This window comes from Talpa occidentalis, unplaced genomic scaffold (genome assembly GCF_014898055.3).
Source record: "Talpa occidentalis isolate TD23 unplaced genomic scaffold, MPIMG_talOcc4v2.1 talOcc4.7, whole genome shotgun sequence".
Taxonomy (NCBI): domain Eukaryota; kingdom Metazoa; phylum Chordata; class Mammalia; order Eulipotyphla; family Talpidae; genus Talpa; species Talpa occidentalis.
In genome coordinates, this window is record NW_023605083.1 from 111245608 (window position 1) to 111273127 (window position 27520).

General features: G+C 39.2%; 1 protein-coding gene and 1 long non-coding RNA gene across 2 annotated transcripts in view; one reads left to right on the forward strand and one right to left on the reverse strand.

The window, feature by feature from the left end:
• Positions 1 to 27520, reverse strand: part of ANKFN1 (ankyrin repeat and fibronectin type III domain containing 1) — a 577395-nt gene that overhangs the window by 200181 nt on the left and 349694 nt on the right. The window contains exon 8 of the mRNA XM_054689196.1: positions 23618 to 23658. Coding sequence (XP_054545171.1) covers positions 23618 to 23658 — 41 coding nt within the window. The remainder of the gene's footprint in view (positions 1 to 23617; positions 23659 to 27520) is intronic.
• The window catches only part of LOC129144862 (uncharacterized), a 69187-nt gene that overhangs the window by 19581 nt on the left and 22086 nt on the right, over positions 1 to 27520 (forward strand). The window lies entirely within an intron of this gene.

Sequence of the window (27520 nt, forward strand, 5' to 3'; positions counted from 1 at the left end):
CCCCATGAAACCCAGGGTAGCGCTCTGCTTGGATGGCAGATGTGTGCTCATAATTGCACGTAATCAGCTAAATTGCATCTGCCTGTAAGTTACTTCCTTTAAGTAATTTAAACGGAGTGTGTGTGTGTGTGTGTGTGTGTGTGTGTGTGTATGTATGTATGTATGTGTGTGTGATACCATAATCTTTGCAGCCTAAATATTTCTAGTAAAATAGGACTGAGAAAGGAATTGCATGCTGAGAAACAGGTAAGATTGACTTGAAATGCTTTATGTATTTGCCACAAACATTAATGGGAAACATGGGATAGAGTCTTCTTAACTAGTCCTAGTTAAAGACTAGTTAAGTTTACTGATATGGTGTCAGCAAGTTCACTGGCAAACCAGAGGGGCAAATTGTTACCATCTTTTTTTCCTCTCTTCTCTCTGATAATACATGCTATTCTCTTTCTCTCTCTCTCTCATTCTCATCCTGAATTAAGAAATTATACTGGGATCACTTCCTTACTCCAACCTTTACATTTAATAGAGGAAAAAGTAGAAATTCAAGAGTAGGTGGCAAGAGAGGAACTAGGACATAGAAAATTTGACTCCCAAAGTCAAACTGTGGCATAGTGGTTAAAAATGAGGAATTGGCATTTGAATACTGACTCCCCCATTCAATAGGTGCTGATTCAAGGCCTGTTACTTAAACTTGCTGTGTCTTTGTTCCCTCAAAAATGGGGATAATTATAGTACCTGTACTATAGAGCTGCTGTGAAGATTATATAAGATACTCATGTAACAGTGTCTGGATATTAAAAAAACTCAACTCATAGCTGATACTAGTTAATAAATGATTGCTGTGATGCTATTTTTTTTCCCTCTTCGTTGTCTCCATTTTGCTTTCAGGCTGCACTAGGATGTAAGGGTTTTGTCTACTCTATATAGACACACTCCAGGGCTAATAATTTGCAAAATTTATCAGGGCAAAGGTATATGCCTACCATTTTATGAAAAAGAGACCAATGGTAGCTATGGTGGGGCAGATAATTCATGTATATCCTGAAGTCCTCTCTTTCTACTGGTCCCTAAATTCTGAATCCTGCCAGAAAGCACTTGGGGCCAGCACTGTCCTGACATGAAACTCTGAACAGAACCCTTACATCCTAGGGCAGCATGAAAGCAAAATGGAGACAATTGAGAGGGGAAGAAATAGCATCACAGCAATCACTTATTAATGTTGCTATTTTTTCCCCATCTACGATCTGCTGTTGCTTTTAGAATATAATTTTGAAGCCATCAAAGGGCATTCATGTTTCTCTTGTAGTTGGGACTGTGGGTCACAAGAGTTCCTAAAAGTTCACCTATCAGGGGCCTCCCCGGTGGCGCAGCGGTTGAGCGCTGGGTTGCGAAGCTGCCGGCGACCTCTGCGGTGCAGCGGTTCGATCCCCAGCTGCTCCCCGGCCACCGGAGGAGGGTCCCACATGGCGCGCAGACCTCTCCTGCCGCCCCCTGCTCCCCTCAGCAGTGTACCTCGGTCCTTCTGCCTGCTCTGCTCTCCGCTCTGGCTCTGGTGAATTCTCTCGCCCTCCCGCGCTTCTGACTGTACCCAGTGCTTGTATAAACAAAACAAACAAACAAATAAATAAATAAAAACATGCCTCTATAAAAAAAAAAAAAAAAAGTTCACCTATCAGGTAAAGCCATCTGAATTGCATTAGAACTGTGGGATGGAGATTTCATGGCAAATAAAAACATTATATATTTTTTAATAAAATCATGATGTGCAAGTGAGCATGGAGGCAAGAAAGAGTTAAATGTATAAGCCCTTAACCAGTTCTCCTTTCAGAGGAGAACTTCAGTACATATATATCATCAATTTGCTATAAAAGCTGGGCTTAGTGGCTAGATTTGTTCATTTCCTAAGTCCAGGAATCCTACTGAAGGTGTCAGGGTATTATCCGAGTAGGGAAAGGACAAGCAGCTAACAAAGTGCTGGGGGTGAGGGAATGTTTGGTTGGTGGGGGGCAGGAGGGTTTCTGCATGTTAGATAACCACCGCCTAATTCCCCTTTGATTCCACAATCCACTGCTGGAGCTCCAAATGCTATTTGAGAAAACCTAGGGTGACCTGTTTTGTAGATCCAGGGTGACACATCCTTTAATATTAATTTCTTAAATTGTCTAAAGGAAACTGTGGCTATGCCTGTTTGTCTAGTGCCAAACATCTGGATGAAGGTTGTAGGGAGGGAGTCCCCTGAATAGTCCCCATGTCCTCATTTGCTTGTGGCCTGGGGGTCAGCAACTGTGAGTAAATTGGCAAGGTTTCTGGACAGGGCAGCATCCTGGGAGAGAAGCTGAATCCAAGTGGAGGGATTTACACACTGCTGGAAAATGCTTCCCCATGTCATCTGGGTGTCTGCAGGCCCTAGCCTGTGGGCTTTACCCTCTTTTTCCAGAGTCATGAACAAGAGAAAGACTACTCATGTTTAAGGGCCAGTGAATAAATCAGTCAAGTAGCATGTCACATTATTGTGGCCCCATTTACAATTCCAGCTTCAACCAGAGGCAAGGGACAGGTGAATCCTAAAGGCCCTTATCAGCTCCAAGAGTCTCTCACCATTATCTTAGTCTGCTTTCCATAGTGAAGAAATGACAGCTTGACCTCAGGACCACTGTATTATCATCTACCACTACCATCAACTAAAGCTGTTGAGTGGTTATGATATCCAGCACCAGGCCAAAAACTTTACATTATTATTTCATTTAATCCACAAATACCCCTTGAAGTCATACCATCACAATATTTATAAATCAGGAACCCTAGGTCAATTGAGTTGACCATGGCACCAAGAAACAGATCTACCATGTCACCTCAAAACCTATGTTGATCAATGTGCAGTTATGTCTAACTTAAATGAATGAATCAGCGAACCCCCCAAATTAAAATACTTTTTAAAAGCCCATTCTGATGACTCACTTCAGTGACTTTTGATAATCTTGGATGATAGTGTTGTCTGGTAAAAGTTAGTCTTAGGTTTGAATTCCAGATTTGTCGCTTTCTAGATGCATGGAATTAGGCAGGTAATTATGTCTCTGAGCCTACTTTTTATCTTTGAAGTAGTGATGACATTAACCACTCTATACAGTTGGTATTAAAGTTCTTGTGTATAATATATAATGTTCATAGTTGGTCCTTAAGATATGTCACATAATAATTGATGTTATATATTAACATATGCTTCAACACATTTAAAATTTTTATATTGATACCTGCATGTGACTTGAAATTATCCTTCAAGAAAAGAAAACCATGGACAAAGAAAGGGAAGCTGACTGCATTTTCTGACTCCTCACCTCTTCCTAATTTTACATCTTTGGAATGTGAATTTCCTTTCTTTTCTTTATTCTAAGCTCTCAGCCTCAAATAATTCTCCACCAAGAAAAAGCAAAGCCCGTGAATTCCAGCCTCTTTTCATAAGGCAAGAGAACTTGATGAAGAAAGGCTTGTGTCAGCCAGGAGGAAAATGCCTGAGTTTTCAGAGACTAAAAGAAATATTAAATTTTTCTTATTTTGTAATTTGCAAATAATTATTTCCTTCCAAGCTCACAAATAATGGATTAAAACCAATACTTCCCTAGTTCCCTATAAAATGGCTTGAGTCTTTGAAAATGTTTTCATTAATCTTTTCTAACTCCTCCCAGGCTATTCTCAGACTAACTCTAGTACTGGTGATTTACATTGCTGGGCAATGAAGGAATTCAGAATAGAAATAGTCACTCTTTGGGCAGGATTCAGCTCATGACATATTCTTTCTTCAGGCAGAACTATTATCTACTGATTTTTCTCCATAGTAAATTTACAGTTCTTATATAAGTTCCTATTATTGGCTATAGAGCCTAAACCAGCATTGAAAATTATCATCAAGGTAGCTTAACATTTTAGACTTGTCTTGAATGTCTAAAATTTAACAAGCTTGTGTAAAAGCTGTGTGATATGTAATAGTCCAGTGAAAAGTTGACCCATTTACAAAGCATGATTGGGTTTACCACACTTACCTCGCTGACCTTAGTGCTTTGTAGCCAGGTTACTTTTTCACTGGGGTGACAAATATTAATATTCCATTAAAAATTAGCCACTTCTAAATTTATACAATTAATTTTGACTTCCTTGGGGGCCCAGAGATAAGGTGGAAATGTACTCTTTTTACAAGTCTGTTGCTCACAAGCAGCATTCTTTCCCACACTGCCCCAGCCTAATGGAGGGGTGAGTGCCCTGGCTTCTGGGGCAAATGTCTATGCTTGCTGGATTGTGTTGGCAGAAAGAAGAATCCCAGGATTAATCCCAGGTTAATCAGGAGCAGTTGGTTTCTCCTTGGAATCTACATTTTTAAAAATATATAAAGACTAATTTTTTTAAGGGCAGTTTTAGGTTCACAGCAAAATTGAGAGGGAGGTGCAGAGATTTCTTATCTCCTGCCCCCCATATTCATCCTGCCACAAGAGTGGTACATTTATTACAACTGATGAACCAACACTGACATGTCATGATCACCCAAAGTCCATACTTACATTAGAGTGCTGTTTGGTGTCGCACATTCTAGGGAGTTGGAGTAAATGTGTAAAATGACATGTAAATAACATGTATCCACCATTATTAGCTCATGCAGACTATGTTCTGTGCTCCATCTAGTGATCCTTTCCCCCTCCCTCCTTCCAGAAACCACTGAACTTTTTCTGTCTCCATGACTTTGCCTCTTCTGGAATGTCATCATAGTTGGAATCAAATAGTATGTAGTATTTTCAGATTCTCTGTTGTTTTTTATCTGATGCCTATCAGATTTCTTTGCTTGCTAGGCTGCTAGGAAGTATAGCATCAACTGCTAACTCATTTCTAGCAGCTATGTAGACCCTTAGAGGTATATTTAATATGTCAATACTTTGATAAATTCTGTTTCACCTCATTTTTCTCACCTCCTCTTTCTCATTCCAGATTTCCTTGTTATTTTTTCTTATAGTATGCATTTCATATTTTAAAAAAGAGAAACATCTGAAGTAGAGGGAGGAAAGCAAATAAGCAAATAAATGCAGTTGGCCTGGGAATACATTTTTTTTTTTTTTTTTTTTTGTGGGACCCTCGCTGGCGGCCAGGGAATGAACCGGAGCTGCAGAGGCTGTGGGCAGCCTCGCAGCCCAGCACTCAACCGCTGCGCCACCAAGGGAGGCCTGGCCTGGGAATACATTTTAAATATTTTTTTTTTTGTTGTTGTTGTTGCAGATTTCTTGTCCTAATTTTTTCTTTAGTGAAAGAGCATACAGTGTTGTTTCCATTGCTGGTTAGCTATGTAACTAGACACAAGCCACTTTCCCTCTTCCAGATATTGTGTTTTGTTTTTTTTTTTTTTTTTTTTATCTGTAAACAACTGGAAATGCGTGACTTTAGAAGTGCTTTTCAGTGGTGACAACCTTGGACACATAAAGAAGTTTGCATTCTTTGAACATATGGATTCCCAGTCCTCTGGCTATAACTTTGTTGCATATCTGCTGTTCATTCACCAATCTCAGATAGGGAAACACTTCCAAAGGTTTATGATACTTTGGAAAAAGCATTTTCAGCTATTTTTCCTAGCAAGTACCTAAACATCTTTCCTTTCATGTTACTTATAAGTAAAGTTCAGTTGTTATGAAATTTTATGATATAAAAAATTCTATAGTTTTTACTAATGATAGCTTTTGAAAAAGAATTCTTCTTGTTTGTTTCTGAGGGAATGTTTCAGATCTTCTATTACATCGTCAAAGGGATCCATAATGCAATACAAAGAGATACAGCCCACAGATTTAAAGACAAATTTGTAACTCAACCCAACATCTGAATAGGACTTCTTGGCATTCATTTTATAAGCTGTCCTCACCTCTTGCTTCACTTTCTATTTTTAGTTTCTTAATGCTCATATTCCAGGAATATTTTGGATGGAGCCACCAGATCTCTTCCTATAGATGTTAGAAGCACTGGTTACTTTTTTTCTTTTAACTCTTCTGATGGAACATGCCTTTCCATATTGGCATTCAAGCTTCATCTGGTGTGAGAACTGAAACTAATGAGATGAGGTGAAATGGATGGTCTTTAGTATCAAGACAATAAATGGGAATGAAAACTGTGCATTTCTGAGATGGATGCTGAATCTGGACACTTGGACATCAGAAAGAAAAACCCGGCAGCAAGATTTGTACTCTTTGCTAATTGCCTAACACAAGTGTTTGCTGATAATTCTGGAATGCAACTAACACAAAAATTGGCTTAATTAAGATGAAAACTACCTTGGAAATAGAGGCTTCATTTAAAAGAAACCAACATACACTAGATTTCATTTAAAAGAAACCAACAACACTTACACTAGATTTCACTTATTCATTTACTCCGTAAGTCACAAATCATTTTGGGAGCACCCTATATTTGGGGAATATATTATTTTACACCATTGCAAAGGCATGCAAAGTTCCCATGTTAAAGGAGATCAACTCAAGAAATAGTGAGTAAACATCATTTGACTTTATGTGGGAAGAATGGCCAATTTTTTTTTATTAACAAGACTTTTTTTTTTTTAAATTTAACTAGACTGTGGCTTTGTAAGCAGCTTCAAATTTCTTTTTGGAAAGAGGTGATATGTAAATCAATAAATAAAACAGCATACTGGCCCTTCAACTTCCTGCATGGGAAAAATTGTTCAAATTGTCTAAAAGTAATAGTTTCATGTGATATTCAATAATGGCTATACTGTTAAGTACATGGTCATACATAATCATCTGTTATATGTAGCAGGGAAGTCCTGGGTTGCACATCGAATTCCCTAAGCAACTGTTGTCTTGCCGAAGCCAAATAACTTAACTCTTGAGAGTATGCTTTTCCCTCTCATTTGAGAAGAGCTGTAACATGATGTATAAATCAAGTTTGTGTGGCATATTCCAACCAGATGCTTTAAGAAACCACTTTGTGGGCAGAAATTGGTATTGATTCACTATTTTGAATAATACTAAGCTCCCTAGATTAATGATGTAAACTTTTGTTTATATTTGTGGATAGAAACATGTCAAATTAAGGAATGAGAAATTCTTGGCAAGCATAATGTCATTTTCCATTACTGTGCTCATGGCAGACATTACTAATCTACTCTGCCATTCTTTTTCATGGGCTGGAACTTGAATTTAAGAGAATTTGAATTACTGTTTCATTAGATTGTAATTCGCACATTTAAATAAAACTTACTTGCCTTGAATTTTGAAGCAGGAAAAATATAGCAGAGGGTCTATTTGGTATATCAAGATGGCCTGAATCCTAAGTAAAAATAAAACTGTGTTTTTAAATCCTAGATTTCCATAGGAAAAAGAGAGTGGAGGATACTTAGATTACACTGTTTTTTTCCCTGCTCCTTTTTTTTTTAAATGAGTAAATGGACATTTTGTTCTTATGGAGATGCTGGTAGGGTTTGTTGAAGGGATGGCAAGCAAGTGGGGTGCCAATGTCCTAACCCTTCTTTCAGCTACTACGTAAATAAACACTGTAAAATTATTTCATGAGTTTTTCTTCTCTCAGAAAAAAAGCAAGCAATGGTATAGCAGAAAATCCAGAGGCACTGAAAGCTGTCCCAGTGATTACATCTCAGTAAGTGCTGTGGGACTATTGACTTCCTATGTGGATAAAAAGCAAAATCTTTTTTCTAATTTATCCCCATATGAAAAGCCAACATATCTGCAGCACTTACCAAACATTCCACCCATCCTTGGGTGTTCATGACCTCCTCCTTTATTTACCATGCCTTCTACTGGCCCATTGGGATCTCTGTCCTATTCTAGTATCTATTTGTCTCTCCCCATGACAAATCATATTATCTTAGTGACTATAGATTTTTAAAGGTAAATATCTGTTTTTGGTAAGATTGTCCAACTTTTGTCACATTTGGAACTACCCCGGCTATGAGGGGGCTTTTGTTCTTCCATATGGAGTCTAGAATCAATGTATTAAGCTCTGTTAATATTCCTGTTGGCATTAGGAAAGGATTTGCTTTAAATTTACATATTAGGAGATAATTTACACTTTTATAACATTGAGACTTTCTGTGTATGAAATATATCTGACATCCATTCTTCTTGAAACAACTTATTCTTGTAAAAATCTTAAGGGTTAGGATGATCTTAGCTACAAGTAAGTTACTTGTCTAATGATACCCTAAGCTGTTCTAGTCAGACTGAATGTGACTTTCCTTGCTGTGCCCCTGTCTCCATTGGGACTTGTCCCTCCAGTGGGATTTAGTTCCAGGTGTCCACAATGCTAACTGTGTGCTGATAATGCATCTTGCAGCCTTTCCTGCTGGGGCTCACATCTTGGCTATTACTCACGTTTCCTGTGATCATCTCCTGATAAATCATACTTACGGGTCTCAGGATCTGCTTAGGGGTATCCCTGACTAGTACTAAGTAGATTTCCATGCCAGAGGTAATAGCATAGAATTCTCAGAACTCCTTCAGGTTGGGTCATTTGGAGAAGAGGGTCATTTGGTTTGGGGGCCTGATAGATGCTTGAATTTAAGCTCTGACTTTTCTCACTGTCAGGCCTGGATAACCCTCTGCCCTCCCCTCCATAGTAGAAATACAAAATAGTAATTCAAGCCTCATAATGTTGTTGAGATTATTAAATGATGTGTTAAATCTTACATTCATTCAACAAATATTTCTCCAGGTATATCTTAGTGAGGAACATAGTCAAGCGACTGGCACAAAATGGAAACTATGGTTATTGCTATACTCTGATGAGTAAGAGTCAGAACAAATCTTTGAGGAATAGAACTTGGTAGTGGGGACATACATCTGTCATAGGTGTACCCCAGTGCTCCTGGTGCTTTGCCTTCAAAGGGGTGAGCCTTTGACGTCAGTAGACCTGTGTTCAACTACCCTCTTATTAGCTGAATGGCCTTGCTACCATCTCTGGGACTTGCAGGGAGAGAGTGATCATGATGATTTTTTGTCTAAGGAACTGTGATGAGGAGCCAATGAGACAATGGCTAGACACTGGCAATGACTGTTTATAATCTCCCTTCCTGAGTATATTGTATCACTTTCTCCTGACATGATAATATGTCACATCCAAAGGTATTTAGACAAGACCAGTTGGTGGACACCGTTCTGTTCAATTCTCCAGAATTATCAGTACTTAAAACAGAGTATTGTTTTTTATACATTCATTGAGCCAACTAGCAGGAACCCAAGAAATTTTCTAGAAGGTGGCTTTAGAGAAAACACCCAGACCAAGTTTGAAGGCAGGGGGACTGTACCAAATCTGTTCAGTCTTTTTTTAAGATTTATTTTTATTTATTCATGCATACAAGAACTGGGGTATGGGCCCAAGGTGCGGTGGGCAAGAAGATCCACCAGAGACAGGTGGGGAACAGAACAGATGAATCTACTGAAATGCACTGCTGAGGGGAGAAGTAGGCGAGACAGGAGAGGTCTGCTGAGCCATGTGCGTTAGCTCCCTGGCTGAGGATCCAACTCATGCCACAGTGTTTGGTGACAGCTTGATTGCACTGAGACTTTGACTCCTGTGCCACCAGAGAGGCCCTTTATTCAGTCTTAGTAAGCAGTATTAGGAAGAGGACAAGAATGGAAGAAAGAGCATGGTTTTTGTAGTGAGATGGATTTAATTTGAATTCCAGTTCCATTATTTTCTAGTTAAATGTGCTCTTAGGCAGAAAGCTTCATATTTGAGTTTCAGTTTCTTCAGTAAATTGCTGAAACAATCCAATTTTGCACTGTTATTTTTTAAAATTTATTTTTATTATTCAGGTAACATTGGATTATAACACTGTATATGATTTAGGGAAATAGGTTGACACCTCCTCAGATGTCTGTCACCACACCACACTCATCATCCAGGTACCCACAGTCCTTTACCAAAGATGATTGGGACCTCTCACCCACTTTGTTCCTACCCCCCTCCACAGTGCTATTAATAAGATTAAATCAGGTAATTAGGATAAAGCATATGTATAAAATACCCAGTTTAGTGCCGGAAACATAATAAATATTCAATAACAACAAATGGTAATAATTGCATTTATGTAGCTAGCGTATAACTGAAATATTTACTTTACAATCTGTTTTTTAAAACTAGGATTACTAGCTTACAAACTCCAAGGTTTGATGTATATGAGGGAAATCTGGGTCAGCTTTTACAAGTTTAACTTTCAAATGCCTTGTATTTTTCTCCATCACATATTAAAGTATCTAAATCTCCTTCCCCTACTGAACTCCACTTTGTACCTCAGTACAAACAGCTCTACCTGACGTTTTCTTTGTGTGGTGCTGCTTGTGTCCAGTTCAGCAGCAATGCCATCATGGTCTTCAAAGCAGCACTTTCTAGTTAGTTATCTGAGTAGTTTATTGCATTTTCTCATTGTATAAATATGAAAAAAGATGAAGAAATGACAGAATGTGAATCTAGTGATAAGCGTAGATTTGGGCACAAAACCAATCTACATGATGAAAGCAGATCTTTACTCCAGCTGCTTAATTGTGTGTTCTAAGGTGAATAAAATGAAACAAAACTCTGGAATAAGTAATTTAGGCTTGAAGCTCATGCCTGAAAGGAGAGATGGAAGTAGGGATTTCATGTTATTCGCTAAGTTCTCTGAAATGGAATCTCACTTACAACATGCATAACTACCTTTGAACATTTTTAATTGCACTTTAGCATAATTTTTAGAGATGTATTATATATGCCAATAGGAAACTGCCTACATTTTCAAAAAGCATAATCAAGAACAGGAAGTCTCTTTTTTTAAAGGAACTTTTTATGATTTGCCATTGGTTTATAATAGTATGTAAGTTTTGGAAGTACAGCTTCATCCCTTCATTCACATATATATATATATATATATATATATATAAAGTGTGCATATGTGTGTGTATGTATATATAAGTGTGTGTATCACATCACACACATCACCAAAGTTCTAGTGCCAATCCTATCAAATTGATTATCTCTACCCATTCTTCTCTCCCCTTCATGAAACTATAACAACCCACAAGCTAACACATCAATAAATCAAACTTGCCAAACTTCTGATTGGCAATATCTCATTTTGATTTGTAAAAGTTGTAACATTTATTATGAATTATTTGTTTGGTAGGCTAAATTCTAGGAAGCATGAGCTCCATGGGGAGAGGGACACAAAAGGAGTTTGTAAAGAAAGTAATAAGAAAGGTTGGACATCAGATGGGTCCAGCATACAGAGCTGAACAACTTTGTAACTTTAGCTGAAGCAATTAAGTTGAGCTACAGAAATGGGTCTGGCTTGCTGCTGTATTATGTCTCTGTCAGGCACTTGATGTCTTCGAGGAGATTGGTGTCTTGGGGGCAGAACAGATAAAAAAACTCAGTTCACACAAGCCTCCTCTTGTGATGCTGGGATGTGGTAGGTTTGCTCCAAACATACAACTTAGGATGCAGACCCCTACCTCGGCAGCCTGCACCCCAAGTTTGAGTTTCAGGGAAGTTTGGAATCACCTTGCAGATACTACTAACACTTTTCCTCAGCTGATGGGAGGTGGGAGTAGTGTGTAAGAAAGAAAGGAACAGCATGATTGCAAAGGCCTCTTTTTGGGTGAATAACACTCTTCTACAAAGAGATGCTGTCTTGACAGGCAGGACCATTTCACCTGATTCTGGGAAAAAGACCCATCTGCTTTCTTTCCCTTCTGACCTTTCAGTAGGTTGATGTTGCTGTCTTCTCTTTTAATAAATTGCAACAAGCTCACCCACTAAAAGAATCCATAAAACATGACTTAGTGCTGTAGCAAAACTACAAAATCCAATTACTTGGCCAGCTCCCGCAGGTTTATGTTGAAATTTCAGAATAAAAGGAGGATTCTCCAATTTCCTTAGAGAATTGCTTTTCTCTTGATGGTGTCTCTTAGCCCCTGTTTCTATTTAGTCTTCATTTTAATGACATAATTAAGTGTCTAAAATGTGTTCTCCTTTAAAACATGGTAAAATGAAATTCCCCCCTCCTGTATACAGATAAAATAGTATTACTTTGTGATCAGCTTTACAATGTTACTAACAAAATTTAATAATCACAAGGGAGTCACAGGCCATGTGGCACTTAGTTTTTAAAGTTGATGTGTAGGGTAAAAATTGTCAAAGTGACCAGTGCAAAGTCACTATATTACCCTTAACCTACATTCTGGAACCCTCCTTCGCTAAGTCCAGAATAACCAGGGAAGCAAAAAAAGATCACCAGTGAGCACCAAGTAGTTACTAGTGTTTGGGTGCCAAGGTGTTGAAAATGATCTTTAACTACCAGAGTCAAACTCCACTTGGCGAGACCTTCACTCTTTGAGCGCTGTGAGTGCATGAAGGAATGACCTGAGGATCCACCAGCATCTAGCTGCAGTGACCCTTGTGTTTGGCAGTGGATCATTGAGTGGGGTGGGACTGACATTGCACACACAATTCATCTTTTTCCTTTTCTTTTTGCTGTATACAGTTCAATTTGCAGGTTGGAAAAAAATGAAATATTGACTATTAGAATTTAAAATACATGTAAGTGGTTTGGGGAGCTTTACCCAGGATATTTTAAGAGACTTCAGACAAGTAAGCCATCAGCAAATAATTGGTATTTCAAATATTTCATATGAGTGCAAGTCTTTTTGGGGAGAACACATACTGGAATTAGAAACAAATTAATTGCTAAGACTGAGAAAGTATATTGATATTTTAAAGCAACAAAAATTTGGCTGTCCAGCTGATCTTTGCTGAAGCAGAGCTGAAGCTTACATTGCCTATTTTGCAGAGGGTAGGATGGGACAAGTTGTGATTCTAAGGAGCCTGCTCCCTCTACTCTGCACCCCCAGCCAGTGCTCTTGGGAGAGCTGCTTGGCCGCTGGCTCCAGTGATGGCCAGCTCTCCCTGCCTGCTGGCTGCATGCCATCGGCCTCCTCTGCATTGATGAAATAACTAGGAATCTCAGGAACTGATAGCAATAAAACCTCTCGTGCTGAGAAATAACACTTTGCCTTGAGGCTGCTAGTTCTACTGGCTGATGTGATGCAAGAACTTTGAGTCATGAGAATTTTTTCCAGGCATGTGACTTTGATTACCATACACACAGGCAAGGAGGCAGACCCAGGAAAAGTGACTACAGGTGGTTTCTTCCATTTGGGGTAAATGAGATATTCTGCTCTATCTTTGATGCTCCTACTGGAAAATAAGCTCTTTGCAGTCAAAAGTATGAATGTCTATAGTTAAGTATTGAATTTTCACCTAACTTACACAGCACAGTGTCTTGAATAGTACATTTATGCACATTAAAAAAAATTAACATGTTGAAGTTATAGGCTATTAGCAGAGAAGAAAAGCCAACCATGTTCATGGGATTTTAAGTCACCACACCCTTCCTACCATACTCACACTTGGAAACCTCCCTCCCAACAGCACTTACCCCCTTCCTGCTTTCTAAGCTACTGCCCACCCACCTCTCCCCGCCCCATCCCTGATACTTCATTAGGGTATGTGGCTGAATCCTGGGGTCAATTTCTACCCAGTGCAATGAAGTTTCATTGAACTGAAAATATATTCAAAGGCACAGAATTACAGAATGTGATAGTTATATAGGTTTTTAAATTTCAATAAAAAGTATAACATTCTTCAAATCCCCCCTAATGTAACTTGAGATTAAAACTCAAATTTTTAGATTTTAAATATATATTTATATGTGTATATATATGCATATGTGCATATCTAATTTTTATAAATGTGCTCCTTAAACATTTTTCAAGGAGTTTATTCTTATGGTGAGAAGGTGACTCACAGCCCTCCTAACCTCTTTATAATTAGTCCAGTCTCTTTACCCAAGAGCTTTTTGAGCTATCTGTTGAATTTTAGGTAAGCCAGTTCCATTTCTGGCTTACAAATCAAGCCAATCTGGCTTACAAATCTTGGTCCAACTATACTTTGTCCAGCTATAGCAAGGGGTATGTAACTGACCTCATATCAGCATGTGCCCCTGTTTTGCCACTGCCTTTGCCCTTCTCACAAGTATGATGTCCTCTTCCCTGTCCCTGATCACAGGCATCACTGTGATCCCTTCCCATTGATACAGATTTTTTTACTTGCTTTTGGTCTCCTTCTCTAGGCTTTGCTTCTCTTTTGCCTCATTCTTGTTGTTACAAATTATCTGGCTAAGACCTTGGCCTCATATGCTGGGCATCTGGCATCCATGTCCTGTCCTAGCTCACTGACCTCTCAGCTTTGAATCTACTCTGTTTTATGGTCTTTCTAATCCAGATTCTGGAAGATGGTCATTTGATCTACTTCATTTGATGTGGCATGAGAACATTTTGGAGGGAAAAAAAAAGATAAAATGAAAATACAGACCCACCAAATAAAGATTTGGTCTGGTTGCAAAATTCCCCAAATGGGTTCATAACGATTTGCAATTACATTAGCACTTTCCATTGTTTCACATCTTTGATTTAACACTTTGTGACTCTTCATGTGGTTGCATGCAGTTGTAGATTGTATATTTTTCTTGCTATGTAATATTTCACTGTGTGGAGATACCAAAATTGTCCACCAGCATTGCATGAAAATGTCAATTGCTCTACATTTTCACCAGTACTTGCTATTTTCTGTCTCTTGTTGTAACTTTTTTGTAGATATCATTTTTTATCTTTTATTTTGAGGCAAATATCTGGATTATATGTTTGAAGTTACTTGGAGATACGTAAAACTGGTTTCTATTTATGACCTGGTCAGTTAGCTTTTAGTGTTTCTTCTATGTACCATTTACTCTTTCTCTTAGATTATCTCCTTTTAAAAGACAACATGCTTTATAAATCAGGAATAAAGTTACCTTAACCTAAAATTAAATCACCATGGAGACACAATAATCTAGGGATTCTTTTCAAAATCAACTCTAAAGTAATAGTCTTATTCTAAATCATACTCTAACTCTGAGATGTTAAAGATCACACGGTAGCAACATATAATTTCTACAGTGATCATTGATGTGAAGAAGTAATAGCTGACCTTAAAACAGTCTCTGTGTGTGCTCTGGTACTTTGAAACCCACTTGAACCCACTGAAAGGTATAAACTACTCAATCCTGAATATATAATGATCCTTGGTTCCATATGTTAAATCATGGATATAAAAAGGAGAAATGTAGGCTATATATTCACTATCTTCATGTGAATATCACTTCTTTCAGAACTAATAAAGTGTGATTAAGTCATGTAAAATTAGATAACATACATGTCATCAACCACTAAATAGGATAATTATAAGTCCTAGAATTATAAATATTATTAGTTGATGTAAATTCTTTTTTTTAAGATTTATTTATTTGTGCATATAATATTGGGGTACAGGCCAGAGGTATGGGGGTGAGAGGATTCACCAGAGACAGAGTGGGGAACAGAACAGGTGGATGTACTGAAATACACTGCTGAGGGGAGTAGTGAGCAAGACAAGAGAGATCTGCGCCACGTGGGTCACCTCCCTAGCTGGGGATAGAACTCTTGTCTCAGTGGCTGCGGATTGCTTCATAGCGCTGCATCATAATCCCTTGTGCCACCAGGGACACCCTGGTGTTGTAAATTCTTGTTTGTTTTCCATACTAGATATATTCCACAAAGATAGAACCACACTTATCTTTTTTATTACTGTAGTCTCAGTACTAATTTAGTGCCTGATATTTTACAGTGCTTAGAAGTATTTATGAGATTAAATTGGAGGGAGACAAAACATGAGTTAGAATAAGTAGTTAGGGAAAGATGACTTAGATTTTGGTAGAAAGAAAGGCAAATGGGGTTTTCTCAGAGAGCTTTCACCAGCTTTACACTAGCCTTTCCTTTTAGGTTATTATCCTTTATATTTTTTTGCTTAATATAATGTTCTCAATTCTTTGCTTTTAAAAACAATTTTTGTTTCAAGAATAAATTTTCAGCATCAGAGTAGGAAGAAACAAAAATACTCCAAGTAAGATGCTCAATAATTTACATCATACTAAAATGTAAAAGTCTCCATACAAATATTATGACACATAAAGACAGTTCAATGTCTGGAAAAGATATTTGCACATAACACACAAAGATTGACTACCTAGACTAGATAAATAACTTATACAAATCAATAAAAATAGAAGAGCCACTGTCTTAAAAATAGTAAAGGATGGAAAATAGGAAAACTGAACATTTAATAAACATGACAAGATGTTCAACCTTACTAGAAATTAGGAAATTGAAAAGTAGAAAAACTAGACACCATTTTACAACCATTTGATTGGAAAAGTATGATGTCTGAAAATAAGACAGGTTGACAAAAATTTGGGTAAACAGGAACTCACACACCCCACTTATGGGAAAGTAAGCTGGTCCTATGATGAGAGCAATTTGGCCACATGCAGAGATGTTTATGAGTGACATACCCTACATCCCCCAAATCTCACATTTGGGTATATTGGAGAAAATTCTGCTCTGGTGCACAGGACTACAGGGGTAATCATTGAAGTGTTGCTTTTTTAATACCAAAAATTGGCTGAACTGCACTTCTGAAAGTTTAAAGATCACAGCTACTTTAACAGAGAGAAACATGGGTAAACATTCAGGATTGGGGATGATAGAGCAGAACAGGATCAGGAAAGGGGGCAAATGAAGATTTAATTATAACATTTATTAAAATCCATAAAAACCTGGGATATTGAAAAATGTCAAAATTAGTTAAATGTGAGTGATAAATACATGGATATTCCTATGTTCTATTCCCATATATTTGATATGTTTCATAAAACTTTCTTTTTTTAAAGATTTATTTATGCATACAAGAACTGGGGTACAGGGCAGAGGTGCAGGTGTGAGACGATTCACCAGAGACGGAGTGGGGAGCAGAACAGGCAGACCGACTGAAATACATTGCTGAGGGGAGCAGCAGGTTAGACAGGAGAGGTCTGCTGCACCATGTGGGTTGCTCCCTAGCTGGCCAGGATCGAACTGGTGCTGCAGAGGCTGCAGATAGTTTCATAGTGCGGTGCTTAACCCCTTGCGCCACCAGGGAGGCCCCACACTTTCTCTTTTTAATGGAGTTTGTGGATATGGTACTATGCCAATTGTAATGTTTGTCGATTGTCTAGATTTAAGAAAGTAATTTAGAGAATGTTAATAATACAGATTAAACAAAAAGGAGTGTTATGTCTAAAGCTGTCACCTGGCGAACAGTACAGAAAAATGAGGATAATATTCTGTAGTGTTCAAAATCTCTTTCCAGTTTAGTAAAGAAGTTGCTCACATTACCAATGAATGAGCGGACCTGTGACACATCGTTTTTTCACTTTTGTCTTATTTACTAACATAAGCAAACAAAAAAGCCATTTATATGTAAAATGCATCAGTTGCAGTAATAACCTGGCTACAGTAAAAAAGTTCGGCAAAAATCGATGAAGGCATTCTGAGAATCAGTTAGCTATATAAAATTTATAGTAAAGAGTATTACATATTTTATGAATCTTTGTAAATTGTGTACTACATATCCATTATATCAGTAAGATTTATAATAATTGTGTGTGTGTGTATGTAATTCTTTCCAGAAGCCACATTGAAAGGTCACATTGAAAATACATAGGAAATGGAGTTGTTGGAAACAGAAAACAGTAGACTAGTAATTTATTAACCCTGGAAAATTGGGCATGATTAGGAGAGAAGGGAGAAGAGAAAAACAAAAAGCAACACGAGCAAGGAAATTTTGTTATATAGAGTAGTAGGGAGAAAGTGAGGTGAGATTTTTGAGCAGCTACCATAAGGAATTGGGAAAAGATCTTTAGACTATTTTGCTGTGGAATGCAGTATTTCCTTTGAGGGACCGCAGTAGAAATTGACATTGTTTTTACCTTTTAGATGTTTTCATTTCTTTTGATTGCATACCTGGACTGAGATGGACCATGAAGTAGCAGAGCTATATTTGTGTTACATAAGCATTTTGGTAATTAGATTATTATTTGGAGTCAATCTGTGTTGATTATGAACAAATTATGTCAAAATGGCCTTCATTCCTTTTAGGAGAGGGTGGTTATAGCAGCATATCTTGAGACAAGAATAGAACTTTTAGTACTATATTGCTTTTATATTCTTGGTAGCTGTTCTATATTCTTTACATGGATTGATTCACTTATTCATCACAACAAACTTAAGAAGCAGATACAGATAATTAATGTCACCATTTTACATGTCAGGAAACAGACTTAGAGAGTAACATGTTCCAAAGAACACAGCTAGCAAAGTCTAGTAAGGCAATCTAGCCCCGGAGGCCACACTGTTCGTGAACTACATAAGGCTACAAAACCACCAGGTGTTAGCAATAGAGTGTAAAAGTAGTCTTGTTAGTTTCCAAAGGACACTGATACCAATCTAAAGATAGCATTCTGTCAGGGCACTGGAAAACTGCCTGTATCTGCATTTTGTTGAATAATTTAATAAAAACAATTCATTAAGCATCAGGTTATTTAACAAGAATGTCACAGACTTTGCAGGAGAGACAATGACTAAAACATGACTCTACCTTTGAGGAGCTTGAAATTCAGATATTCACGATTTTTAATCCATCTCTTAAGTGAAGTCAAGAGGCAAATCAAATGTGTCCCCAAACTGGGACAGGATTTAAATGAATTCAGATTCACAAAGCTGCTAACAGTTTCCACTATTGTTCTGAAACCAGTGAGTGTCATGGGAATAAAGTTCTGTGTGGTTCTCAAAACTCAGTGCACAAATACAAGACTGATGGAAATGTACTTTTATAGCAGTTCTATATATACGATATCTAGAGGTTTTAGGATTAATGTCAGGACTGATGTGCTGTTAAATTTTGTGATGTGCTCTTAGGTGGTAGTAATAGAAATAACATGTCTAGAGCGAGAGCTTTTCTTCCTTGGGAGCTCTGCAATGCTCAGCCATCTTGGCAGATCTCTCCTTCCTCAGGCTACAGAGCATTTTGAGAGGCACACTGAAATTTTGTGACTGGGACACACAGTAAGGAATGACTAAAGCAAATCATATGAAGAATGGTTAGAGAAATTGGGAATGCTTAACCTGGATGAGGACCACTCAGGATATATGGGGTTGTCTTATGGAAGAAGGCTCTAACTTCTGACCTACTCCCAGAGGTAAAAAACCAACACAAAGATAATTCTGTGTGTTGAGCTATTAAATGGAAAAATGGACTGGCCTTCTGTGGGCTGGGGAGAGGGCTCCAAGGCAGGGTGTGGAGAGGAAAATGACTTGGGGTGAGCTGTTGAACTGCATCATGTTGAGAGAATCTTTCAAAATTAAAATCCTAAAATTTACAGTGACAGAACAAAATGATTGCCTAACACATGTGAGATTTAGAACTTCCATGCACAGGAATATTAGACTTCCTCCAAATATGTGAAAATTATACAATTAACATAGGAGCAGCAATTATCTTTATATTCCTTTCAGAAGAAAAAGCAGTAGTGACATTTAAGCCATGCTTGAACAGAGGAGAAATTAGTGACATAGGCAATTGTTTTGGTGCACAGAGAGCCTTTGAACTCTGGACCTAAGCCCCAGGGAATCTACTGTGCTGTTTTGATATAAAGAAATGAGCAAAGAAGGTTTATGCTGGATGCAACTTTAAATCCTTCAGCAGTGCCCAGCAGCCATAAAAAAAGCAAACAGAAGTCGGCAAATCCTTTCCAAAGGTGATGAAGAGAAACAGAAGAAATTATCTCTCCCCAAGATAAATGTTCCATCCCTGCACTGCAGATGGGGCCACAAACTTCCTCTGCAAAGAACATTCAGCCTTGGGAAAAGGAAGAGCAGGCAGCCAGAGTGAGGGCAGGGAACCAGGCACATAGCTCTTCAGGCGATTTGCACCAACCAAGTTAATATAATAACCAAGTTAATATAATTGGTCACCTAGAGACAGAGTATTTAACAAGGATCCCACTAAGGCCAGAAGAGGCTGGAGGATGCCAGTGGAAAGGAGTCACTAGGCTCCTTGGATGTAGGAGACAAAAGCAATCAAGACAGAAATCCAGGGCCTCCCTGGTGGCGCAGCGGTTGAGCGCTGGGTTGCGAAGCTGCCCGCAGCCTCTGCAGCGCCGGTTCGATCCCCGGCTGCTCCCAGGCCACAGGAGGAGGGTCCCACATGGCGCGCAGACCTCTCCTGCCGCCCGCTGCTCCCCTCAGCAGTGTACTTCGTCACTCTGCCTGTTCTGCTCTCCCCTCTGGCTCTGGTGAATTCTTTCACCGTCCCACGCTTCTGACTGTACCCAGTGCTTGTATAAATAAATAAATAAATAAATCTTAAAAAAAAAAAAAAAAAAAAAAAAAAGAAATCCAAACTGAGCCCAGTGGACAGTCTAGAAGAGTCAAGAGGAACAGACCTTTGCTTAGCCGCTGAAAGCCCCCAGATAAAATCCCAACCACACCACCAATTTATTAAAAGTTATTTCTTCTCTACTAGCCAACAGGCTTCCACTAATCTCAAGCATTCTTTCTGACTTATTTCATTAACGTTTCCTTCTTTTTCTGGAGTGGTCAGAGCCCCAGGAAATCTCTCTCTCCTTCTCTTTCCCCTCCCCCCCACAGCCAGTGGGGCGTTGAATGAGAGCCAGCATGTTGTCTGTATAAAGAGAAATTGCAAAACCACAAATTGCAGAAAATGCTTACTGCCAAAAATCGAAAGGAACACACAATATCACCATGGCTCTTAAAAAGCAATTGCGCATTTTACAGGCCTCTGGATAATTCAGGTTTGTTTGGTGACTTTCTCACCCATACCACCCAGAAGACAATTCTCTTCCACCAGAGGCAGTGGTCCTGAAGAATATGAGTGGTTAAAAAGAAACAAAGATGTGGGTGCAAGTCTTTCCAGCAGCCTGACTTGGCCCAATACGGCTCTATTTTCTTCTATTGTGTAGTATTTACTTTAAGGCCCACAGTTTGCCCCCAGAGTCCCATGGACTCCAACCAAAACAGAGAGCCTCCAAGAATCTAATATGAATCCCTTAAAAACACACGGCATTTTTAGATGGTAAAATTTTCCCCAAACATTATCTTAGGTGAGTATCACAACCACCCTTTGAAGGAGGCAGGAAAAATATCTGCCCTATCTCTCACCCTATTAGGGTGAGGATACCAGAAATAAGGATACTAGAAACTGAAAGAGTGATCTGGGACTCAGCATGAGGCTTCAGGCTTTCACTCTGAGTTCCTGCCCTTACCGGCCTGGCCCTCTTTCTCTGAGAGGCACCTCTTCCCGACTTGGCTAAGGATGTCCTTCATTGGTGGGGCTAGGGTTTTATGAATCCCATACCCAGTTCCAGGTGCTTTACTTGGAAAGCCTCCTGCCATTCACTATAGGTGGAAGGAAGTCTTGTCCCAGTGGCGTGCTGATTAGGTTGATTGTATCGGTTGTAGAAAACAATGCCTCTGAGGACATCACGCCAACTCCGGAGGGGCTGATGGAGTCTGGCTGCCCAAGTGAACCACGTTACAATTGCCTGGCAACTTGAATAATGTGTTTCCATGACTCATGAGTCAGACCAGCTTTGAGTCTGTTGCTCAAAGATGAATCGGAGAGGTGTGTAGCTTCAATTTGCTTAAAATTCTCATGCAAGTTTGCCTATCTGAATATTTACTAATAAAAATAGGTTACCAAGCATTTTGTATGTCCTTGAGAAAAAAAAGTGAAAATAAAGTCATCACAAATTGACCTCTGCATCTGAAAAAGTAAAAGGGGCCTTTAACTGAAACTTTAATAAAGAGATCTGGAGGTAATAGTCACCTACGTGTTTATAGTTGAATATTTGCATACAATGGCAACATACTGCCTTAAAATTGCCCTTCAGCTAAATTTCACTATGAACATACATCAAGTGTCTTTAGCATTTACCATCAAATCATTTAATAGCAGTGCTAAGCCTAAATAGACAGAAATAGTGTGATAAAGAGCTACCAAATATGAATATGTAGGAAACCAAACACAGGAGGTTCCCCCTGAATAATTTCTGTGTTCAAAAGGAAGAATGCAGTCAAAAGTTAACACTTGTACAATTAAACTACTTAGGATGGCACATAAAAAGGGAAATGCTTATAAAGTCTAACATGACTATTGGTAAAAGCTGCTTAAAATATTCATAGCATGCAGGTGTCTTGATAATGCAATAAAGACCAACACAATATGGTAGAGATTGACATTTTTTAAAATTCCAGTGAATGCATAATACTTTGACATAAAATTTAAATGGTTTCGAGGGTAAAGATCTCTTGTGCTAATGTTGGACTATTTGGGGAATAGCAGTGCCATCAATTTATTCTAGAGAGCAAACCAAATCATTACCCGGGGAAATCAGTTAAAAATGAAGACTTTCTTGGGCCTCCCCTGGTGGCGCAGCGGTTGAGCGCTGGGTTGCGAGGCTGCCCACAGCCTTTGCAGCGCCAGTTCGATCCCAGGCCACCGGCGAGGGTCCCACAAAAAAAAAAAAAAAAAAAAGAAAAAATGAAGACTTTCTTGAAGGTTAGCTAAATACATAGTTTTCTCAGGAAATGAATGACTCAAAAGGAATTTATTGGGACATGTATAATATATATAATTCAAGTGAGACCTTTAGATCCTCATGGACCTAAGAATGTCTAATGAGATGTTTTAGTGACTGCTGAGATGTATCCTCCATTGGGAATTCTGTTTGAATCAGGAGCTGGGATTTAATGTACACTACTAAGTTTACCTGGTTCAACCTTGTACCATATCTCTAGTGACAAGTAACTTGCTACCTTTTTGCTCTGTTTGAATAGCTGGAATCTTTATCTTGAATCCACAATCTACCTCCTGCTTTTTGTACTCAGATATAATCAATTTTTTTCCAGAGACATGAGGAATATTCATATTATTTTTGGTTAAAATCATTATAAACATTTTATTAAAAAATTTGCATCCTAATTCCCAAAAGCAAAACTCTAAAACACTCATAACTTCCATTTTGAAGCTGGTATGACTTTATTTGATTGTTTAGACTAGAGGGAGCTTGTAGTTTGGGTATGGACCCTGGGAGTACCAAAGTAAAGAAACGTAGCACACAGGAGATTCCTTCTAGAAAGAACACTGGTTTACAGAGTGGCTGTAATACAGTGCTCACAGGAAGGAATTATTAAGAACTCCTATGCTATTAAATGTGAAACCGCCTGTGACTGTGAGAAACAACTGTGAAGAGAGGAATAAATTAGCCATTTGAGAGAACCTGGATATTCAAATGTTTGGTGTCATGCAGTGGTCAAAATATCAAACAGAACATTGCCTTAATATTTTCCTTGTCACATTTTTTTCTAGCTCTCTCGATACAATATCTTTGCGGTCATAATCACATTCAATCTGCTTCCCAAATTGTTTGTAGAACACTCCATGGTACTATTCAAATCCATAGTATGAAATGTTAGCTTCAAGCTGTGGTTGCATTTATTGAGCCAGACTTTAAGAATGCAGCCGTGTGAGATGGGAGCCTTAAAGATTAGGAGGACTTAGGAATTATAGCTGAGAAATAGATACCATTTCAAGAATGAAATGTACTTACATTTTGCTGCAAGTGAAATGCTTGTCTTTAAAGGGTAGTCTCTGAAACAGAGAGAGGGGGGGAAAAGTATGTTAAAAACAACACTGTACAGTAACTGAATCAAAATGAAAAGGGCATTGAATTGTCTTTGAAGGTGCAGGCACTGACTGATAAAATGAGAGGCCTAGAAATGAAAAAATAAAACTTACTGGGAGATTTCCTGGAGGCATAGAGAACTGTAGCTCACAAGGAAAACACTTCTTCAAATGCTGTATCTCATTGCGTGCTCAGCTCCCTGTCCCTGAGCAGCCCAGAACTTCAATACCACCTGGTTCTCACTTTGTCTCCCAGTCTGATCATGGCTAGAGGAAATTTGAGTCTAGTTTTCTATGTCACTGACTTAGACTTGTCCTTTTTGGACTTCTGGTTCATATTGACATTGTACCTTGTTCTTGTAGGTCCAGTCCTGACACATTGTTTCATTAAACTCCTAAAAATTATGATTTTCTCAATTCATGCTTATTGGGATGAGTGGATAGTTTTCTTTTCCAAGAAATAAAAAGCTTTTCTGGGGGTGGTGGTGGGGCTTGGAACCAAGGCCAGGTTTCTCTTTATTCAAGATGGCAGTGAAAGGGAGAGAACAATTACTCTGCCTGTGCTTGCAAGGTGTTTGCCAATTGTGCAGGCAGGCAATTTCTTTAGTGTGGCAGCCCACCAGACAATAAAGCTTGCTTCCAAATCCATTTTATTTTTTTAGGTAGGAGTGGGGAGTTCTATTGAGGTTATATCCAAAGGAGTACTTTTCAGAATAGAAGTTTTAATTGGGGATGCCGGGTAAATCCCCATGGTTGATATGAGTTATTTGCATTTTGAGAGTTCAGTGGTTCCAGATCATCTCTAACACTAAGTCATGGTCTTACGCTAAGTCACAGAGCTACAGAAAGATCTTGCCATATCACCCACTTCGGCCTGGATGAGTCAGATTAGTCACTTCAGTGAACAATATTTTTGTACCCTCTGCCACTTTTAGTAATAGCATGACTTTGGCAGGTCGATTCAATATTCTGGGATTGGTAGAAATAAAAATGATGACTATTTTAAAGCACTGTTATAAGGATTAAATAAGATAATCTAAAAGAATGACACGAATTTGGCTTATGTGTGGGGACTTGATAAATTGTACCTAATGTTGTTACTGTTAGTGCTATTATTATTATTATCACAAGACCAATTAGGGAAATCAAAAAGATAAAGTAAGTCCATGAAATTGAAGTTCTGAGAGAATACTGTTTGGGTAAGATGGCTCTACTTTGGGGAGTCAAAGTTGTACCATTGTCTCAAATTCCTCTCTCAGATTGCCTTCCTCCAAGTTTTATGCCTCTAATGGATCAACATTCACATTGGAAAATTCCTCAATGTTCCAGCAAGTCATCTAACTCCTCATTTACTGTCCCTGGAGATGGTTGAGGACTATAATTACAGACTGACAAATTAAGGTATTGAACTGTTGGGCCCACAAAGAAGTTCCTCTTTCAGAGATCTTTACACCAGATTAGGCACTCCACGCATTTTTATTGAGCTGAAATTTTTAGATGGATCCCATAGTGTGACTCAGCAGGATAGCACATGTCACTGACTGGAAGAAATTAGGACACTTCTCTGACTACTGTTTGATATACATTTCCCTCAGCTTTCAACTCTCCCCTCCATACACACAAAAAACTGTTCTGCAAATTCCTGAGATGTGTACCTTCAGTTCCTTTGATGAACTTGTTGCTAGGAAACAAATTTAGAATGCTCTCACCCACTGAGCAAAGTTTTTCCTACTGCCTCAGATAGCAGGTTCTTCTTTGCCAAAAAGTGTTAACAAAGAAAATTGTTACTTTACGCATTCATTGGACACGAACTCCTCATTTGGGCAACGATATCACAGCACTAGCATTGATCACTTTGAAAACTATTGAGTTGGTCCGCTAGCGCTGCGGCGCCCCGAGGCAGCGTGTGGCGGGCTCTGGCCAGGAGACTCCCGGACCCCGGCAGCTGCCTCCGTCCTCTGTGCTGGACCCCATCGCCCCCCAGCGCTGCTCCCGAGCCCTGGCGCGTCTGTGAGAGCAGCGGCAATGGACGAATCTCTGGTGAGCTGCCGGCCCTGAGATGAGAAATGTTCCCTCAGAAGGGACGGTGTCATTTGAAGACGTGGCTGTGAACTTCACCTGGGAGGAACGGCAGTGCCTGAGTGAAGCTCAGAGGACCCTGTACCGGGATGTGATGCTGGAGACCTGCAGTCACCTGGTGTCCCTAGGGCATTGTGTTCCCGATCCTGAGGAGAGCATCAGGTTGGAGCAGGGAGTACAGCCGTGGTCTGTGGACGATCCCCCAAGCAGGGACCTCTAAGGTCACAACCTCAGGAGATTGTTTAAGCGTGATATGAAACCACTGCCATCCATGGAGGGCCTGGAAAGATCTTAGAATATTGTCATATGTCCTTGGGCAGCTTCTAGGAGCAAGGAAGGCAAACAGAGTGTATACTAATGGGAGAAGAGACAAGAGACGGTGGTACTAGAAGACACTTACGAGCTAAGAAATATCTGGAGGATATGGAGAGATAAATCACTGCACCTTCCAAGATGATTCTGAACAACCACACAAACTATTCTTTAATGCCCAGAAATGTATGGCTTCTTCTACTTAATCCATTTCTTCTATACAACGTGAAGAAAACAAGTGCAAAGGATAGACTAAGATCATGGACTACAGGTGCTTTGCTGGTTTCTAAATTCCTGCTATGAGTGAGACCATCCAGTGTTTTTCGCCTTCTTTCTGGCTTATTTTGCTGAGCATGATCCCTTCCAGCGCCATCCATGTTGCTGCAAATGGCATGAGTTTGTCTTTTTTGAATGCTGAGTGATATACCATGGTGTATATGGACCACATCTTCTTGATCCAGTCATCTATTTTTGGGCATTTGGGTTGTTTCCAAAGCTTAGCTATTGTAAACAGTGCTGCTATAAACATAGGGGTGCAGGTGCCCTTTAGAATTAATGTATCTGTGTCCTTTGGGTAAATACCTAGGAGTGGAATTGCTGGATCCTATGGAAGCTCTATGTTTAGTAGGTCCAGAAATCTCCACACAGCTCTGCATAGTGGCTGGACCAGTTTGCACTCCCACCAGCAGTGCAGGAGAGTTCCTTTTTTTCCACACCCTCGCCAACATTTGTTGTTGCTAGTTTTTTTAATATGTGCCATTCTCACTGGTGTAAGGTGGTATCTCATGGTAGTTTTGATTTGCATTTCCCTGATTGCAAGTAATACTGAACATTTTTTCATATGCCTGTTGGCCATTTGCATTTCCTCTTTGGAGAAGTTCCTTTTTATCTATTCTGCCCATTTTGTGACTGGATTATTTACTTTGTTTTTTTGAGTCTCTTCAGCTCGCTAAGAGCATTCATTATTCTATGAGGACATCAGAAGTCTGCATACTTAAATCTCTAGAAACTTCTAAATATTGATTTTACACACGATCATCACCAAAGAAATCTTTCAGGATCAGTACAATCCTGATTACTTTCTGAACTGTGTAGGGTTTTCTTCTGATTCATCAATGAAAAATACTTTAGACTTGAAAAATCCCCATACTTTGCCCCCTCTTGTCACCGATGAAGACATGGAGGTGCTGCTGAAAGCCATCTTCCCTCAGCGCCCAGGGGCCCTAGGAGGAGGCAGTGATGATCACTGAGGGAAGGGGAGGGCAGGGCAGGGCAGGGCAGGGCAGCGCAGCGCAGCGCAGCGCAGCGCAGCCATAGTCTCTTCTGACTTGCTGGAGAAGCACCTGTCAGTAGTTCTCCTGAAGCCTCCTAATAAAGGTTAAAGGCTCCATTTAACTAAGCCCTGGCGGGGCCTCCAGGATGGCCTAGGGGTTAGTCT